This window comes from Schistocerca serialis, chromosome 4 (genome assembly GCF_023864345.2).
Source record: "Schistocerca serialis cubense isolate TAMUIC-IGC-003099 chromosome 4, iqSchSeri2.2, whole genome shotgun sequence".
In the NCBI taxonomy this organism is placed as follows: Eukaryota; Metazoa; Arthropoda; class Insecta; order Orthoptera; family Acrididae; genus Schistocerca; species Schistocerca serialis.
In genome coordinates this window covers 59,871,978-59,892,225 of record NC_064641.1, presented here as the reverse complement: position 1 = coordinate 59,892,225, position 20,248 = coordinate 59,871,978, and the positions used below count along the sequence as shown (strand labels likewise).

The 20,248-nt window shown below is 38.8% G+C and overlaps 1 protein-coding gene across 3 annotated transcripts in view; it reads right to left on the bottom strand.

Annotated features, from left to right (window-relative positions):
- The window catches only part of LOC126474868 (dynein heavy chain, cytoplasmic), a 231,166-nt gene that overhangs the window by 45,655 nt on the left and 165,263 nt on the right, over nt 1-20,248 (bottom strand). For all 3 annotated transcript variants that reach the window (XM_050102347.1, XM_050102348.1, XM_050102349.1), the window contains 8 exons: nt 14,067-14,184; nt 13,739-13,954; nt 9,736-9,891; nt 7,397-7,570; nt 4,661-4,825; nt 3,804-4,101; nt 3,366-3,577; nt 3,111-3,287 (listed from right to left, as the gene is read on the bottom strand). In XM_050102347.1, the coding sequence (XP_049958304.1) occupies nt 3,111-3,287; nt 3,366-3,577; nt 3,804-4,101; nt 4,661-4,825; nt 7,397-7,570; nt 9,736-9,891; nt 13,739-13,954; nt 14,067-14,184 (1,516 nt within the window). The remainder of the gene's footprint in view (nt 1-3,110; nt 3,288-3,365; nt 3,578-3,803; nt 4,102-4,660; nt 4,826-7,396; nt 7,571-9,735; nt 9,892-13,738; nt 13,955-14,066; nt 14,185-20,248) is intronic.

The window sequence follows — 20,248 nt, the reverse complement described above, 5'->3', positions numbered from 1 at the left end:
ACACTATCAAAAGCTTTTTGGTAATCAATGTATGCGTAGTGTAGCGACCTTTGTTTAGTTTTAGCTTGATATGTCACCTCTGCATCTATTATCAGTTGCTCTTTACATCCTCGTGTTCCTTTGCAACAGCCTTTTTGTTCTTCATTTATAATTTTGTTCTGTGTTGTATGTGTCATTAATTTCTGTTTAATGACTGAAGTTAATATTTTGTATATTGTTGGTAGGCATGTTATGGGGCAATATTTAGCTGGGTTCGCTGTGTCTGCTTGATCTTTAGGTTTCAGATATGTTATTCCGTGTGTAAGTGTATCAGGGAATGTGTATGGGTCTGCAATGTAACTGTTAAATAATTTAGTTAGATGTGAATGTGTTGAGGTGAACTTCTTTAACCAGAAATTTGCTATTTTGTCATTTCCAGGGGCTTTCCAATTGTGAGTAGAATTAATTGCTTGGGTGACTTCATGTTGCAAAATTATCACTTCAGGCATTTGTGGTATCATATCGTATGTGTCTGTTTCTGCTTGTATCCACCGTGCATGCCTGTTATGTTGTACCGGGTTTGACCATATGTTGCTCCATAAGTGTTCCATATCTGTTATGTTTGGTGGATTGTTTATTTTAATGTGTGTGTTATCTATTGTCTGGTAAAATTTCTTTTGGTTTGTGTTGAATGTTTGGTTTTGTTTCCTTCATCTTCACTTTTTTTGTATCTTCTGAGTCGTTTGGCTAATGCTTGTAATTTCTGCTTCTTTTCGTCTAATTGCTCTGTCGCTTCTTGTTGTGAGATTTTACCTAACCTTTTTCGTTTTTTTTCCGAGATTTCATTTCTTATAAATTGTGTTAGCTGTCCGATGTCTTTTCTCAGTTTTTCTATTTTGATCTGTAGCCTGTGTTGCCATGCTGGTTTTGTGGTTTTCTTCTGTGTGTTGGTTGGTTCTGATCTCTGCCTAGTGTGTATATTTAGTGTAGTGAGTGCTCCTATATAAACCAGTAGTTGTAACTCTTCCATAGTTGTATTTTCATTTATTTTGTTGTGTATGACTGTGTTGATAGTTTTTATTGTTGTTTCGACTTGTGGGTTATTTGGGTGGTCTACGCAAGAATGGTCTAATATCTGTATTTGTGTCTTTGTATTCTATATATGTTAGCTGAAATTTTTCTTGTATATCTAACATCTGTGTCACTTCGTGTTCTATTTGTGCTTGTTCTGGTGGCTGTCTTAAGATTTCGTTTTCCTCTGATTGTTTAATTGGTGTATGTTGTTCTTTGTTTGTTTGCTCTGGGATGTTTGAGTCCATTACTGTATTTTCTTCTTCTTCTGATTGCACATTTTGTTCCAGTATTTGTTGTACTTGATGTTTGATGTTTTCTAATTCTGACTGGGGTATCCTGTTATTTTTTATTATTACACGGATCTGATCAGCTAATCGTTGTTCTGTTAAAAATTTTAATTCTGGGTATCTGGTAATAAATGTTGTGTATACTTGTGATCTGTATCCCGTTGTGTTGGTTCCTAGGTTTGTTGCTTGGTAATAACAGAACATGAGGTGTCGATTAACTTCATCTGACCATCTCATCCTCTGTCTTTGTTTTCCTTCTAGGGTGGTTGCAGGAAGCATATCCTGCAAAACACCTCTATTTGGATTTAAATCATTTTCCAGTTGGCTAGCAGTGTCGTTACCATTGTGGGCGGGCATAGGGTTCAAGCGTCGTCCCCGACCATGACGGCGCTTGTCCGAGGCTTCTTTAGTTCTGTCCTGAACCAACTAATCACACTAAAAGGGGGGTTAGCCCTATTAGTGGTTTGTTCTTTTCGTCGCCTTTTACGACTGGCAGAACATACCGGAGGCTGATTCTTTTCCCGGGCCTCCACGGGGTTTATTATTATTATTATTATTATATTTTGTAAAATAATAATAATAATATTATTATTATTATTATTATTATTATTATTATTATTATTATTATTATTATTATTATTATTATTATTATTTTACAAAATTTGATTGAAAGTGTTTTTCCAAAGTTTAAAATAACTTCTTGTGTCTCCTGCTTCAAATGAAAGGTCATTTTTGTTCAGAAACTAGAACAGGAAATGCTTCATGAGACAATAGGCTCAAAGCAGAGGACTGCAGTCAGTCAGTTTTCCATTTTGGCTTGCACACCCTTTTGAATGAATGTCAGCAGGCTTTGTTGTTAGAGTTTTTTGTCACACTGTTTACTTAGCAAGAGACAGTAATAATGAATGGGCTTTTGTAATGTATGGTAGGGCCATGGCATGTCTGTCACAGATTTTCAATAGTTAATGTAACACACACACATTTCCAATTCGGAATTGGTTTTGTGAGTAAAGAATTTATTACTCATTGTGAAATCAGCTATGCCTAAAAAAGGTGCATTTTTTTAAATCAGTGATTGTATCTCTACTAATGTGTGCTGTGTTGGTTTACTAAGTAACAAGCTTTATGTGATAAGAAACTCCTACATTACTGCACAAGACACAGTAGGAAGTGCCTCCAATGGACAAACATTTTTTTTAGAACCACATTGATGCAATTTTGTTCTGCGTGTTGAATGTCTCAGCAACAAACAAGCACATATGAATAATTAATCTTGGCTAGTTGTGTAATGAGAAATACTGTGCCAGAAAGCTATCACAAAACTGTGATTGCATGTATGTGACCTCATTTATAGAACATAGGTCAATGGATTTGATTTGGATTGTTATTCAGATATTCAGACAGTCCCTTGATATTCCCAAGCGTCACAACAGTCCAGTTGCTGTGCCGTACAGTAATAGCCTGGGGGCTGGAAACATCACAAAGTGAGTGAAAAACATTACTGGTTACTGTGCATACTTTACATTGTGTTTGTGGGACCTATTTCTGTAGAGACAATTACTCCTTGGAGCACAATTCATTATGTGGCAACACTGGGGGTTTAAGCACAAGAACAAAACAAGCTGGGTACTCCCCTCCGAGCCTGTTAGTGCTGCTTATAGTACTGTGACATGGCATAAATTACAAGAACTGCACGAGACTGATGGAAGGGAATACACCTCTAGATCAAAAAATTCTGAAGCTGAATCATCACAGCAATGTAATACTTACACCAAACAAGTCCTTTGTAATTATGCCCAGTCGATCCCTGTAGTCCGTGAGAGATGCCAATTTTGGATTATTGTGTAAAACTGAACTAAATATGTCCAAAAAGAACTTCAGAGAATACTGATACAAGAAATGTATCTGGTTCAGGCTATCCATTGTGAAGTATATGTTGCTGCAAGCCTACAACAGAATGAGTCAATTCATCAGTAACAAAAAGGCTCAAAAATTACCTGTTAAGTATTCAGATATTAGCATTACCTGTGAAAGAGGCATATACTGCTGAGACACAGTCTCAATTTCACCTATAACTTTGTCTGTCTCCTCCACTTTTTTGCTGATGTCTGCAGCTTCTTGTTTCAACGTTTCCAGTGTTGTTATTACACTGTCATCATCCAGAATCTTTCCTTTAGCATCATTCAGAGCTTGAAGCAAAGATTTCTCCAACTGCCTCAATCTGAGATGGAACTCACCTATTGCATGAAAGGTAATCATTTTCTAAAATCCTCTATTTCACTATTGTAAACTGTATAAAAAATATTGCCAACATTTAGGCCTCTTTGCGCGCGCGCGCCCGCGCCACACACACACACACACACACACACACACACACACACACACAGAGACAGACAGACAGACAGACAGACAGACAGAGAGAGAGAGAGAGAGAGAGAGAGAGAGAGAGAGAGCACAACATACCCTGTAGTTTCAGCAAGTCAGACCTCTTTTCGTCAATGTCTGGACGTTCTGCTTTTAGGACCTGATTCAAGCATTGGCTCTGAAGTGAACTTCGAGTGACTGTGAAATTCACAAAAGTCACCCTTGAGCATATGTCTGGTGGAAATTCAACAGTTGGATCTCTTGTCGACAGGAAAATAACAAAAGAAGGCGATAAATCAATGTCCTGATCACCAAGGGTAATCAAAACACGACCTCCAGTACGTCGTAATTCCCTGTTTAGGACAGGATTCAGGATTGGGTCATAATTCTCCACATCCTATACATAAAAAAAAGAGAAAGAGAATTATAAATCTGTACATATTTACAAAATTTATTCTGCTAAAAATGTAGGTACCAACAGAAACTTCAAGTAAAGTAAGATTGTGCCACATTTATTGTGTGTCTACTCTAAGTATTTGAAATGTCTTGTGGTCCTGCTCTCCACAAAAAGAAACTGGATACCATAATATGTTGCACTGTTCACACACTTTCAAATAGTTTATACTTTGTCAATTACCATTACAATAATACCCATACACTGTGCTAGATCTAGCAACAACTTGAATTATAGATAGAAGTTTTTCACAGTGAAAATTTATGGCAAATCACATAGTTGACAAATTAATTCTCAAACATTGCAGCAAATTTCATATTACCTATGAAAAAATTACGCCAAATTTTGAATGTAATATTATTCTAATCACCATAAATCACAGGGAGAAACAACTTTCAAAATCCCATTTATGAACAGATTACTCCAAGAAACACAACAGGTAGTACTTTAAAAATTTCTGTAACACTCGACAACAGTGAAATAATTGAAGGTGTATTCTTACCTGAACTAATAAGGGGTTTCCAAATCGCAAAGCGGACTCTAAATTCTTGCGGAAAGAGTCATCAAGGAAACTTGTCTTAGTGATTTTTTTATCCTGGAATTCATTCAGTATAAATTCTGTTGCTTGTCCAGATGGATCAATGATCAGAGGGTATCTATTGAAACGCTGCAAGATTAAATTAAAATGGTACTGTTATGCAGAAGTATGCCAGCAACTAACACACTATTTACATATTGAAAATGTACACAGTATCACAGTGGCGTAACAGCTCCCAGCACAATTTATCAAAATAATGAAAAAATACTCGGCAACATCCATTCTAAGATGAAACCTTAGGCTATATGAATACAGTGGAACTGCAATTTTACATTCTCAGATTTTACATTTTTCACAATTCTACACCATAAATTCATAGCCCCTGTGAAAAACCCATAAGATCTATGTTAAAAATTCCCCAATTTTACATTTCTTCCCAGTAATGTTTGCCTCAATCTTACTCGACATCTAACTTGGCTTTGTCTCATTTTCTTCCTATTGACATTTGATGTGACTAAATGAGTTATAAGTGGCACAAAAGACAAATGGTTCGCAACAGGAGTAACACCAGAGTTAAGGATGTATTTTAGGCCATTGTAGAGAGAGGAGATGTGCGAGAGGAAATACTAATGTAAGTCATGATCGATGCTGCCAACACAACTTGCAACATTTAGCTTCACCACGCTATTATGATACAACTACTACTAGGTTGCAGCAGTACCGAAAAAACGAGACAGTCGATACGAAGTGTTCTGGACTGAGCCAATGTGTGAAGAAGGGGTCCAGCCACCACCTTTTCTTGTGCCACCTATAACTCAGTCTCGTCTTTTTGCATGTATTTCCGATGTACTGTATTCAGCAACAATATCAATCATCAATATATAATGCTGAGTCTCAAAGAATATGCTGGGTCACAATTTTGGAAACATCGCCCTTTTCTGGCTAGTGAATTCTTATTGGCTGGCGACTTGTTAAGTCGCCCAATAGCAAGTGCAGCCACCACACCAAACTAATACACATAAAACAAGCTCACCTACTGGATGTGAGGAGAGAGGAGTGGCCCTTCAAGGACTGGAGTGCAGGTAGGGGGTGAAAACACTTTGTAAAGTGCTGAAAATATACTTTTTGTGCAGGTGGTGTGCTATGACAGATGTCGCACAGAACTAGAACAAGGGTTTTGCGATAGCACATTTTGAAGATTTTCGTGTTCAAAAGTGACACGATACACTTGCAACAAATACATAGACAACTCAGATATGTGGCTGATATATATACCACACGCACACACTACACACCGCAGATTGTAAAGATTGGCAGCAGTGATAGAGGGCATGAAGTGAAACTGAAGCACCTAAGTTTTCTTTCAAATTTAGATTTTATACATTGTACAGAAATTCACTGTACCGACTTCTAATAAGCTTCTAATGTCAACTGGGGAAGTAAACTCATTTTTTCACATCCCTGTTTCTCTCATAAAGCCTAAAATAACACTTTAACAGTCGTAAGGCAAGCATTAAACAATAACAGCAATGGTGACAAAATTTGTCACTAAGCAGATGTCTGCATTTATGATTATGGTTTAACAACTTCGCTGCTGCAATGTTTTGGGTTTAAATCAACATGTTCATCATTTGCTTTTTTCTGGGAGAGCACAAAAGATGATGTTTCTAAAATGCGTGTTTTGAATGTATAATTTGTTATTGTAACATGTCGGCAAATAGCTTGATTACCTTGTACCCAGATGCCAATTTAAATTTTTTGATGAGCTTTTACTTGCTGTTAGGCAAGCTTTTGAAGGGCATATATTACCTTAGCTGCACTTCATTTAATGAAATGAATTTCAGGGTTGGTCCATCCTCACTTGCACACACACACACACACACACACACACACACACACACACGCACACGCACACGCACGCACGCACACCATGAAGACACAAGTACATTTAATACTGTGAGAAGCGTGCGCAAAACTTCCATTTAACTACGCATTCCACAACAACAGATCCATCATGAATAAGATTTATGGGGCACTTGACTAACTACTTAACTAGCAAATATGTAAACTCTTTGTGGCTCAAGAACACATTTTACCAAATTCAAAAAGAATTGTGGGATTCATGGATGACAACAAAAGGTGCAGCTATCACCACCACCACCACAGATGGTAAATACTGCAAAATTCTTTAGCAATATGTATACTTCGATAGAGGAATTACATGCAACACGATTTTAAAGAACAGTAAAATACTATTAAATTAGCAACAAGCAACCTTTCTGGACAGGACTACCAGGCTCTGCCACTTTCAACTGCTTGATTCTTATTATTTGTGAGTGCACAGTATGTTGTGCATAACCTTACCAAACTGCTACACAATGACTTAACTAAATTCTCAAATCTGCCAATATTTAATTTGTGAACCACAGTGGGGCACAGCATGTATGTTCCAAAGCAAATCACAGGGGTACACTTTGAAGGAGGAATATTAGTGTTCACCATCCACTAATGACTAGTTATTTAGAGAGCACACTTGTTCTGAACAATGACAGAAGCACCTCTAAAACAGCCTCTATTTGGAAACTGGGGAAACAACTGGGTACACTAACTAATATTTTATACACAACCCATTATTAAAAAAACTCATTGTGCAAGAAAAGTTGTTAGAAGAATGAGCAATAGCAATTTATGAAATTTTACCTTAAGCATGATCGCATTCTCAGTACATAGATCATCTGAAGGCAATGCATTAGCCTGCCAACGAAGCCTCTCATCTGGATTTGACAGATACTCAGTCCGTGCGATGTCTGGCCGGAACTGCAAGCCTGCTTGCTGCAGGTGCTGACACCATGTCGCAAACAAGTTCTGGCGATACTGTACAACAAACATATCAGTTTTTAATTAAGGTTGGTAATAACTAGGTCCACCACAAAGTTACAAGTCTTGGTATAAAAAATATTCACAATTTGTTCGGAACTAAATGAACATTATTGATAAACAATGTACTGGTGTAAATAAAGGAAACCTATTTTTTTTCTGCCAGGAGAAACTGATTTACAAACCAAGTTGTTATAAAATTCAATAAACTTAGAAACTAGTTACACTATGAAATCCATCTCTAGAAAGTAATACGATTGTTTGAACAGCAAAATGGCCCACTGGGAAAATAAATCCTGCTAAAAAGGTATTGAGCAACTACAACATTTTTTATAATTAATCTATTAAAGAGTTGTTTGCACCATTTCAAGGTTAACATATCTCCAAATACTAGCTGGCTACTTGTGTTCATTGTAGGCAGGTATCACCACAAATGTTTTATGCTCTTCACTCCTATGAGAACTGGCTATCATGACAACTTAAAATATCCTTACAGCTCTGAATTATAATCCTCTTGTGAATCTGGGTGTTGTCCAAGATAAATATTGCCACAAGTGAGAACATCTGCATATTGTCAGTAATGGTGGACTGAAGTTTGTCTCTTGTGTTTGCTACATCAGTACATGTAAACAGTCACTGTTGTGCTAAAAGTCACTCTAAACATTCTTCCTGAGGTAAGTGGACACAACACAATCCTGCTCAACTGATTTGCAGGGCATTTCATACAGGGTATCACACATCACTTCCAAGTAAGGGTACCCCTGAACGATTCAGTTCTTTGGATGTTGTGCACCTATTTCTTTGAGCTCTTTCATACACACCTGGGGACTATTCTTATGTTTACCACCCCACGGCACTTTACATACACTGGAACATTTATTACAGCTTACAGGCCAACCAAGGATACTAGTCTTCTCTCTGTTCAATATCACCTGTCTGCACAACTGCAATTCATTGAACAAATGTTGTGTGCTACTTGCTTTCATTGCTTTGAATCATCCATTAATATACATTTGTTCAATACATTAGAACAAAACACCTATGGCATTCATCATTTCATTACAAAAAATTAGAATCTAGATTGAAAAAGCTAACAAAAATCCTTGCCCTTAATTGTTAACGAACATCACACACATTTATGAAGTATCATATCATTTTCCGGAGTGCGAGCATAACAATAAACATTATTTGCAAAATAAATAAATATAGAATTTTTTTTTTACTAAGTTGCTCTTGTTAACCTAAGTTTCCATATGTGAGGTTTGAAGAAAGGAAAATGTTAGATAAAGTCTCTAAACTGACAGGTAAAAGCAACATAGGGCAAGTGTCAGGTACTAAAAGCTTGATAATCAGTTTTCATATCTAACAGTTGTATCCAATAATTTAATTTCTTAGAATTCTCTTATGAGTGCATACACTATTGTTTGTTTCAGCTAGGAATTTTACTTCACAAAGTTAAGAACTGGCCAGCCACTTTTGTCTCCTTTTAATTTTAAACAAATCTGGGATCATCATCATCATCATCATCATCATCATCATCATCATCGAGATAATGGTAGCATATATGTGAGGAAGACCCATAGAAAGAGACTAAAAAGAAAGTATGTGGTAGAGAACAAAGTACTGAAAATAATTCTTATAGAAGGAAAAGAAAGATACACAATTTAACGTTCCATCATTACAATTTAACGTTCCATCAACAGCACAGTCACTGGAGACAAGAGTACGAGATTGAGTTACAAAATAATAGCAAAGGAAACTGGCTATGCCCTTTTCAAAGGAATGATCCTGGCATTTGCCTGGAGTGATTTGGGGATCATGGAAAACCTAAGTCTGGACAGCCAGATGAGGATTTGAACAACCATCCTCCCAAATGTGAATTCAGTATGGTAACCACTGCACCATCTCACTCGGTAATATACATAGAACGGTTATGAGATGTGGGATGAAAGAGACACTACTGCTTAATAATTGACAGTACCACAAACACAGTAAGCAGCACACTGACTGCATCTGCAGGATGCAAGTAGATACAAGAAATTCTACTACGGTAATATGCTCAGTGTTACTTCTGCCAAATAGTATGTAATTATGTACTATACTACATTCATAATTAAGAACTGAACTATCTATTATAAAAGTATTCTACAGACAGTACTCACATGCTGGTCAAAGTAGCCGGCGTATGCCAAAAATGCTGATGAAAGGAGAACATCTCCAATAATGGTAGACATTTGTGATCTGAAAGTTTCACTGGTAGCTTCCCAACGTTCTCTCTCAATGGCAAGTGATTTTAGCAAAGCAATTGATCGATCAACCTGTTGATAGTTACATTTGTCAAATTTACTCTCTATCAGCATGATACTTCAAAGCACTACTTACTTTAATCAAATACACCAGCGCTTGGTTAACATACTTTACAGTACAACGGCCAAAGAGATTATCAGTATTACAAATTTTGTTCAAGCTCTCATACTGAAATATTTAATTTATTTTTGAAAGTAGAATCTTAGGTTGTAATTTAATTGGTTAGGTAAAAAAAATCATCTCACCAAGCAGCGACAGGAAACGCACATATGAAGGTCTCCAAATTTGCAAACTTCTGGAGCCAGTGGCTCCTCCTCCTCCTCCTGGCAACAGGCTTGAAGAGGACAGAAGAGGGGTTAAGGAAAAGGATTGGTGGGGTTTAGGAGATGGGGAAAGTTCGGGGAAGTTGCCCAAGACACTGGACAGGTTGACAGGAAAGTGTGTTTCCTTCTCATCCTGTCTGGTAAGTCTTGGGTGACTTTCCCAAACTCTCTTCCATTTCCTATGCCTCGACAGTCATTTTCTTTTACACCTTTCTTTCCTCTTCAACCCTTCGGCCAGAAAGAGTCATTAGCTCCCAAAGCTCGCCCATCACTCACCTCCAGGAGACAAAATGTATAGCACCACTGGGTGCACATGTGAAGTAAAAGGTATACACCTAGTTTTTGGAATCAATAGTTCCTTTGTCAGGGAGGACAGAGCGATATGCTGGGGAAAGTTATAAAAAATAAAAAAAAAAATAAAAAAAAATAAAAAGGAAGGGCAGGTCACTCAGTCCCTGGGACAAGATACACACCCCTGCAGTGATCGAACACACTCAGGTGCGAGCGTGTGCGAGAGACTGGTCTTTTTTTTTTTTTTTTTTTTTTTTTTAATTTTTTTCAACTCTCCCCCACCATAGCCCTCGCCCCTCAACTAAGGAACTATTACTTCCAAAAGCTATGTAGTGTGCTCCTTTTACTTTTATACATGTGCTATACATTTCGCCTCCTGACAGTAAGTATTGACTGGCAATTCACTCTCATAATTTATTAGTTCTCTCAATTGAATTTTCCTTTAATACAATATATCAAAACAGGAAAATCCAGAATGGAATGTAACAATTTGTGAAAAAGGACAGTTGTTACTCACAATATATGGGAGACGTTGAGTCACAGATAGGCACAACAAAAAGACTGTCGGAAAATGAGCTTTTGGCCTTCACACGCACACGCACGCACGCACGCACACTGCTGCAATCTCTTGCTGCTGAGGCCATGCTGCAAGCAACTGCGCATGATGGGAGATGCAACTGGATGGTGGGGTAAGGAGGAGGCTGGGACAAGATAGCAAGGCATGGGTGGGGGTCTGTAAAGTGCTGCTAGCGGGAGAATACAGGGATGTGGTGAGAAGGGGTAGGACAGCTGGGTGCAATCAGGAGGTTAGACCGGGGGGAGGGGGAAGGAGCAGTAAAAAGACTGTGGGTGCCTTGCTGGAATAGAGGACTGTGTAGTGCTGGAATGCGAACAGGGAAGGGGCTAGAGGATAAGGATAAAGACTAACGAAGGTTGAGACCAGGAGGATCACGGGAACATATGCTATATTGCAGGAAGAGTTGTCACTTACACAGTTCAGAAAAGCTGGTGTTTATGGGAAGGTTCCAGATGGCACAGGCTGTGAAGTAGTCACTGAAATGAGGATCATTCTGTTGGGCGGCATGCTCAGCAATGGGGCGGTCCAGCTATTTCTTGGCCATAGCTTGTCAGTCGTTATTCATGCAGACAGACAACTTGTTAGTTGTCATGCCCACATAGAATATAACACAGTTGTTGCAGCTTAGTTTGTAAATCAAATGACTAGTTTCATAGGTAGGCTTGCCTTTGATGGGATGGATGGTGATTGTGATCAGACTGAAGGAGGGGGAGTTGGGAGGATGTATGGAACAGATTGTGTGTCTAGGACTATTACAGGGATATAAGCCATGAGGCAAGGGGTTGGGAGCAGGAGTTATGTAGGGATGGATGAGGATATTGTGGAGGTTCAGTGAGTGGCAGAATATCATTGTGGGGAGGAGTGGGAAGGACATACCTTATTTCAGGGCATGACAAGAGGTAGTGAGAACCCTGATGGAGAATGTGATTCAATTGCTCCAGCCCTGGGTTGTGCCGAGTCATGAGGGGAACGATCCTTTGTGGCCAGACAGTGGGACTTTGTGAGGTGCTGGGTGACTGGAGGGATAAGGCATGGGACACCTGTTTTTGTACAAGGTTGGGAAGGTAATTACAGTCTGTGTAGGACTCGGTGAAATCATCAATGTATTTTGAAAGGGACTTCTCGTCACTACAGATGCAGTGGCCATGGGTGGCTAAGCTGAATGGAAGGGACTTCTTGGTATGGAATGGGTGGCAGCTGTCTAAGTGGAGGTATTCCTGGTGGTTGGTAAGTTTGTAATGGAGGGGGATACTGATGTAGCCGTCTTTAAGTTGGAGGTTAACATCGAGAAAGGTGGCTTGTTGGGTTGAGTAGGGCCAGGTGAAGTGAAGGAGAGAGAAAGTGTTTAGGTCCTGGTGGATTGTGGGGATAAGGTGTCCTCACCCTTGAACTGGATCATGAAGACATCATCAATGAATCTAAACCAGGTGGGAGGTTTGGGATTCTGGATGTTTAGGAAGGATTCTTCTAGATAGCCCATGAATAGGATGGCATAGGACGGTGCCATGTGACTCCCCATAGCCATACCCCAGATTTGTTTGCAGGTAATGCCTTCAAATTGTGGTTGAGGATATAGTCGATCCTGGTGATTAGGAAGGAGATTGTAAGTCTGGAATCCATCAGGCATTGGGAATGGTTTTGTTCAACAGCAGTAAGGCCATGAAGATTAGGGATGTTAGTGTAAAGGGAGGTGGCATCAGTAGTGGCAAGCAGGACACCATGTGGCAGAGGAATGATGGATTCCAAACCAACCACCGGTACAGGTGAGAACTCTCCCTGCAAGATATTATACATTCCCATAATCCTCCTGACCTCAGCCTTCGTTAGTCTTTATCCTTGCCCTTTAACCCCTTCCCTGTTCCCATTCCAGCACTACACAGTCCTCTATTCCACCAAGGCACCCACAGTCTTTTTGCCTCTCTCCTTTTCTGCAACCCCTCCCCCTTCCCCTCCCCTACCTTCCATCTAACCTCCCAACTGCACCTAGCTGTTCTACCCTCTCTCCACCTCGTCCCTACATGCTTCCACAAATATCATGTTACCGTCCCCCACCACATGCCCTGCTATCCTGCCCCAGCCTCCTCCTTGCCCCCACCACCAAGCTGCATCTCCCATCATGTGCAGCAGCTCTCTGTGTGGCCTCATCAGCCAGAGACTGCAGTCATGTGTGCGCAAGTTGCATTTGCGCACGTATGTTCTACCTCTGATGAAGGCCTTGTTGGCCAAAAGCTCATTTTCTGACAGTCTTTTTGTTGTGTCTTTCTGCAACTCAGCATCTCCGCTATATAGTGAGTAACAACTACCCTTTTCATAATATTCTTGCAATATATCACAATACTAATTAATAATACTGCAACAGTAATATATATGTTGTAAAAGTGTGAATTTTGTTGAAAACTATTCAATTGAAATAGTCTCATTTATCCCTACGAGTCTGCAGTACAAGTGGACATCTGAGGCAAGTCAATATTTCCTTTGGTCTAATACATACAAACAAACAAAATTCTGCAGCAAATACAACAATACCACATACTCTGAAGTGTTACCATATTAACAAACTGATTCTCTCATACAAATTTTGAAGCCTAAAGTTTGGCTATACACCACACACTGGTGTTAGGACATTTAAACTGTAAGCAAGCATTCCATTAACATATTAAAAGTTACCTTGGCTTGCACATTCTCCAAGTCAGCTTTTATGGCCTGGGCCTGAGATATCAGCTGTGCATACTCCTCTTTATATGAAGCAATGCTCTGCTCTAACTGTGCTATCAGCTGTGTCACTTCATCTCCTTTCTTCTTGTTCTCATCTGCTTGTTTCTCCAGAGATGAAAGTTCTTCTCTCAGTGGTTCAACTCTCTTCAGCATATCCGCATAATTAATCTGAAATACAAATGAAACTTAATTTTTCTGGTCTGCATTTTGATTAATTCTGCAGTAAATCAGCAAGCAAATTAGAAAATTTGCAATTCTTTTGCAAGTCATTTGTACACACCTGCGCAATGGCCCATTTAACCATAGGACCACATGCCATACTGGCACGATTAACTTTTTCAAAATTGTAATCAGGATTGCTCAAGTATTTTGCTTTCATCTTCTCCCTTACATCATCACTGTGAACATGCAATTTATTATTAATATGTACAGAACTTTCAAGTATTAAGTTATTTTATATTATAGTTCTAAACACTTATTAATATCAGCTTTTAATCAAAGCAACTTTCACTGTATGTAATCGCATTCTAATTTTGGAGACAACAGGTAGGAATTTATACTAGCATCACATTTATCACGAATACACTCCAATCACACACACACACACACACACACACACACACACGCACGCACGCACGCACGCACGCACGCACGCACGCACGAATAAAAATGACCCACATATTTCTCATTAATATCTTCATCCCAATCTAAATTTCAATAAAAATTAAACAGGGTTCATGTTTTTAATCTGGAATTTTCACGTTTCACAGTACGCGAGGCAACATGAGCGGAATGAAATTTCATTTGCTACAAATGCGCAGCAAAAATGTGTGTTTCATAAGCAAGAATTATCGGCAAAGCTTTCCCGATTAAGTAGCTATTCTTTGGCATAGTTACGTACCGAATTTCATACTTTTGAACTTTTAAGATTTCTTTGAAGGTGTTAAGCATTTTATTTGGTGGGGAAATGTGTAACTGCCCAGTACTACAACCCATACAACCAAAACTTGAAAGATTCAATTAATTATTCAGGTCTGAAAAATTAATATTTAGCAATCAACGTTAATCATATTTTGGGGATGTATAGGAGTTTATCTGAAGGATCAATGGTGGTGGTGGTTATAACTAAACTTTCACTGCTTCATCTCGTGTAGAGAGAAAACTATTTACCGTATGGGTACTCAACTCTATAGAAATGATGTCCAGACTGTGCACTGTGTCATGACTTTTCATTAGGCACCAGTACTTTTATGGAGATGTAGGGCTGAAAGAAAATCATCAGCGTGCAGTCAGTCAACACGGGCCTGAACAAGGTGAATAGGACTTCACATGTAAAGATGTTTTATCAAAACAACAGCAGTTTTACTGCTGCTCTTAATGAGTACCAAAGCATTAAAGGAATCTGAGAGATCCTCTTTCCCCACCACAGTGTTGAAGAATGTGATTCAGAAGTTCTAATTAACTGGTGATTTGGGAATTGCTCCTAGGAGAGGCTGACAGCCAATTGTGCCACAAATTGTTGAAGTTACTGTTACCAAGGCTGAAATGCTGGATGCAATGTGCGATATTCAAGCACTGCTTGAGCTATGTCATGACAGCTGAACATTCCATGGCCCACCATTCGAATAGTGCTGCAAACAACTGTGAAATAGAATCACTAGTGTGGTTCCACGTTGTTATGGATGCAGATGGTTATCGCACTGAGAAATGTTTGTAACTCTGAACATAAGCATGGTAGGCAATTAACAAGTGTTACACTCTCTTATGGAAATTAAAATGTGCTTTTTGTGACAGTTTCATCATTATTTCTCTTCCATAAATTCTTACAAATATTTCAATGAAGTTTCACTGTCCTATGATCATCTTTTTTCGCGGAGATCCTCTTAAGCAGCCGAAGTTCATATATAACCTTCCCATAATTTAATTAGGGAACAGACAATTCAATAAAAGCAATCAGCATCAGGAATTGGTGCAATAGAGGAAGCAAATGAGAAGACTACGTAATATAGACAAGAGTTTAAAATCTTAATTTATGTTTGTATCACGTGTCTGCCTCTGTTGAAAAAGAAAGCACAAAATTACTTCCCAATGTGACTTTACATAATGTTTAGTATTTGTTTATGAGGGTATATTACTGTGACCGGACAACTTTATCAAACACACATTATTCTTTCTCAAATGACATACAGTGAAGGACTATAATTATCTACAGTCATTTAACAACACATAAAAATAAATATTAGTATCAGTTTCCAATAATTACAACTACAGTGCTCCAAATAGAAAATAAAAATTAATGTAATAAAGGCAAAGTTTTGAAAATAATTCCTCCTCTTCATTAGACTAGTATAAATATATCACCTACATCATACCTTAGGTAGTACATCTGTGTGCGATACGGTCAGTATTTTAATTATGTGGGGAAGTTGCTTGACAAACTACAAGCCATACAAAAATTGGCTGATAACCAAATAGATTACAGTTTGTATACATGAGGATCAATGATTGTGACATCAAGTTAATTTAATGTATTTTCCCATTGCATAATAAATATCAAAATGGTACTCAAACTTTCATTGCATTGACCTGTGCCTGAAACTGTAACACCGAAAATTAAGCTACAATTCACTACTGAAGCAATTTTCTGAGCAACACAACCTTGTGTTATATGTCCGGACCACGGACTGTAGGGAACTATGATTTGTGAGCCACATAACTGTGCACTAGCAGGACTACAGTCTGCTGCCATGTTATTACCTCATATTTTAATCCATTATCATCAATAAATTCAATACAGTGACTAACCCAATTAGTTTGTTTAAAGTAATGATCCACTAAGAGTTTCACTTTTAAAGTTTGTACACGAATTAATTCCAAAACTTTGTCAGCTGTCACATATGATAACAGTACAACAAAAATAAAACTCTTAAAACTCTAACACAAATTACATTGCATTATGCAATGCCAAAGAAAAAGAAAAAACACATTCCTGTAAGTTACTTAAACAATAAAAATTATTTGAAAATAAAAGCTATAAAACAAGCATGAGAACATGCAAAGTAACAACTATGTGTGAAACTTTCACCAGCCCTCAAATGTACAGCATTTTAGAGAAATTACACAATTTGTGCAGTGTTGGCACAACAAGTAAATAATGGGTCCTTACTCACCAGATATTTATAATTATGGTATTTATGTATTAATTGTTAATCTTTTTGTTAAATCACTTTCAGCCAAATTTGTTTTGTGTTATAAAGGGTGACCAAAAACAGTTTGAAAATCTTGTAAGGGTGTTGCAGTGGAGGTTGTGATGAGAAATAATTGTTAATGAAAAATTTGTGTGTGTTCTGCCACTTCAGAGTTATTTGGGATTGAAGTTAGCCAATCAGGCAGTCAGTTGTACAAACTCAAGCAGCTTGCAAGAGGTAGTGTCACTAAAGGTTTTCTGAGCACCCTGCATATCTGCAAAGTAAAGCTCCTCCTATTTACAATCTTCAAGGCCCCCAAAATTACTAAACGAAAGTTAGTAAGCCACAGCTGGTAGCTGTACCAAGGTACAAACTTGCAAAACTTTTGAATGAATTACAATATTGTCTAGTGGTTTAGGGTAAGACATAAGGAGACATACTGTGCAAAATTACGTTACTTGTTCAAGTGCCCTTTAACATAAAATTATACTTCCTACACGAATAAATTCCAAACAATGGAAAAATTTATTGGACACCAAGATGATAATTCGTGACAGCTCATTGTAGTTTCACATTGTAAATGAAATTCACAATGCTGTGATTGTTAACAAGAAACATTGCAAACTTAAAGAGTTGGACAATGGAAGTAATTAATGTAACAACTCATAAAATACAGTACTTGGTATTTTAAAGTTTGGTTAACATGGAACTATTGAACAGCAGAGCAGCTCACACATGGAGTGTTACACAAATACTGCCAAAGACTTTCTTGCCATTCCAGACATTAACAGCATTGCAATGAGTGTTGAAAGCCATATTCACATCTTGCAAAAAGTTTATCATATATGAAACAAATGGTTGATTTTTGGGTTATGGTGATCATTCTAATTTTTTACAGCTGCTCTCATAAGCCGCTATCAACAAAAGGTTCAGCAGTGTTTGACATCATAAGTGTCACGTTGCTTAAGTGACACGTGTCTTTTTTTTTCATCAATTACAAAATAAAATGAATACTACTGAACTGCTAATAGTTTCCTCTGCCCATTTTATGTACAAAACTACAAGTGTCTGTAGCTGGATTGCAATGAAATATTGTTAGTTTCAAACTGCATATCTGTTTATTGCATTTTGTGTCTTCTGCCAAGAAATATCAAACATGTCAAGCACAACTAATTGTTATAAAGCCAAGAAATTCCATTGCTTCTCTTGAAATAACACTATGCAGTTCACCAAGTCCATAAATAAGAAATTTTCAACTGTTCAGTTTCTTCACAGTTTCTGCACATTTCTTTGCTCTATTACCTCCATGCATCATGTTAGTGCTCTAAAATTTGATTACGTCTCTTTATAGTCTTCCATTATCTTGAACTGAGGGTGAGGTTTTAGTTCCTCCATCAGCTGTAATGACATGGAGTGATCTGCGATCATAGGATATGTGATCAACATGTCATCAATCCCTTGCCAATAGATTAATCCTAGTGACATCACTGCTTCCTTATTCAAGAAGTTCCTCATAGAGAGTGTGTGTGTGTGTGTGTGTGTGTGTGTGTGTGTTTCAATCCGATAGGTGCCCAACGGCGAGGTCCTCAGGGCCCTTACACTTACGAAAACAAACAAGCGTGGAGATTAACTAAAAGCGTTGTACACGCATGCACTCGAAATGATCACACAGTCACTCTGTGTCACACACACTAAAACCAATTAGGAGGGAAGAGAGGTAATCAAGAAATTAAAACACAGAGAAAACAAAACACAGAAGAACTAAAAGGAAAGTACAGGGAAATGTGACTGGCTGACCACTTACAAAAAACTAGGGTGAGCCAGCCACCCTTAGACACATTAAGAACATCTCCCCAAAATTTTGTTAAAAATGTTAGACAATTCATGAAACTTTACAACTCTAATCACATTCATTTCATCATTACATAAAAGAGACGGCAGACCGGCCACAGTCCGCTGGTTGGCACATAAAATGCAGTCCAATAAAATGTGGCGCACCTTGTTCCGCACGCCAAAAACACCCCACATTGAAGGGTCCTCTCGCCAGAGTAAGAATCCTCATGTCATAGAGCTGTGGCCTAAGCAAAGATGAGCAAGAAGAACCTCGTCCCACCAACGTGGCTGGAAGGAAGTACTCCAGGGCCGAATTGTGGGCTTGATGACATGGAGCTTGTTATTGGTCACTGCCAGCCACTCGTCTCCCCACTGACACATGACTTTGTACCTCAACAGCGAGGTGATAACATGCAGGGGGATAACACACCAAAATACCAGAGTATCACAAAACACCTCCTTGGCTGCTTCATCCACCGTTTCATTCTCTGCAATTCCAATGTGCCCAGGTACCCAACAGAAAGATACATCCTTTGCCAGTTGTAGTTGTAGGATGTCACCCTGGATATTCAGTGTTACCATATCTGCTGTGTACAAATGTCGGAGAAAGTAAAGGGTGCTCAGAGAATCTGAGCAGATGATAAATGTAAGATGGGGAGAACATCTCATCTGCTCCAGTGCCCACAATATCGCATATAATTCTGCATCATATACAGCAAATTCTGGAAGCAGTCTGACCTTGAGGACATGATCCAGGAAAACAACAAAGCAACCAACGGAGTGCCCCCACTAAGGCCCATCCGTGAAAAGAACTACATGGTCATGGTACTCAGATAAAATATCAAGAACATAACCCATTAAAAACAGAAGCAAGAGTGCTACCTCTCCACTACCACACCAAATCTAAACTCACTCAGGGTCTCTCCAGTAACCAGGGTGGCACATGGTTAAAACTCTTGATTTGGCATCATACTGACTCCAAACAGAGTAACTCCAGCACATGCTGCACACACATCCCAAATGGCATCGTGGCTCTTGGACGGTTGGAAAAAAGGCATTCCAGAAGTGGACAAGCTATAGTATGGTATGGTGTGCGGCAGAAGTTTGAGCTCCAAGGAACTTACATGCCTGATGCACCATGAGGAGATGGCGCCAGATGGTAAGTGGCAGTTCCCCTCCCTCAGCACTGATGCTAGGTATGGGACTGCTCCACTAAGCACCCATGGCCAGCCAATCCCCTCATGATGGACAGCGTCAATGACCCACAAGTAAGAGGGCCTCGCTGACCCACATACTGTGCAACCATAGTCGAGCCACCAATGCACAAAAGCCTGATGAAACTGAAGTAGACACCCCCTGTCCACTCCCCAAGACCTGCGGCTCAGGCACTTGATGATGTTCAGGTCTCGCAGGTGTGGTAATCACAACAACCGGGAGTCAA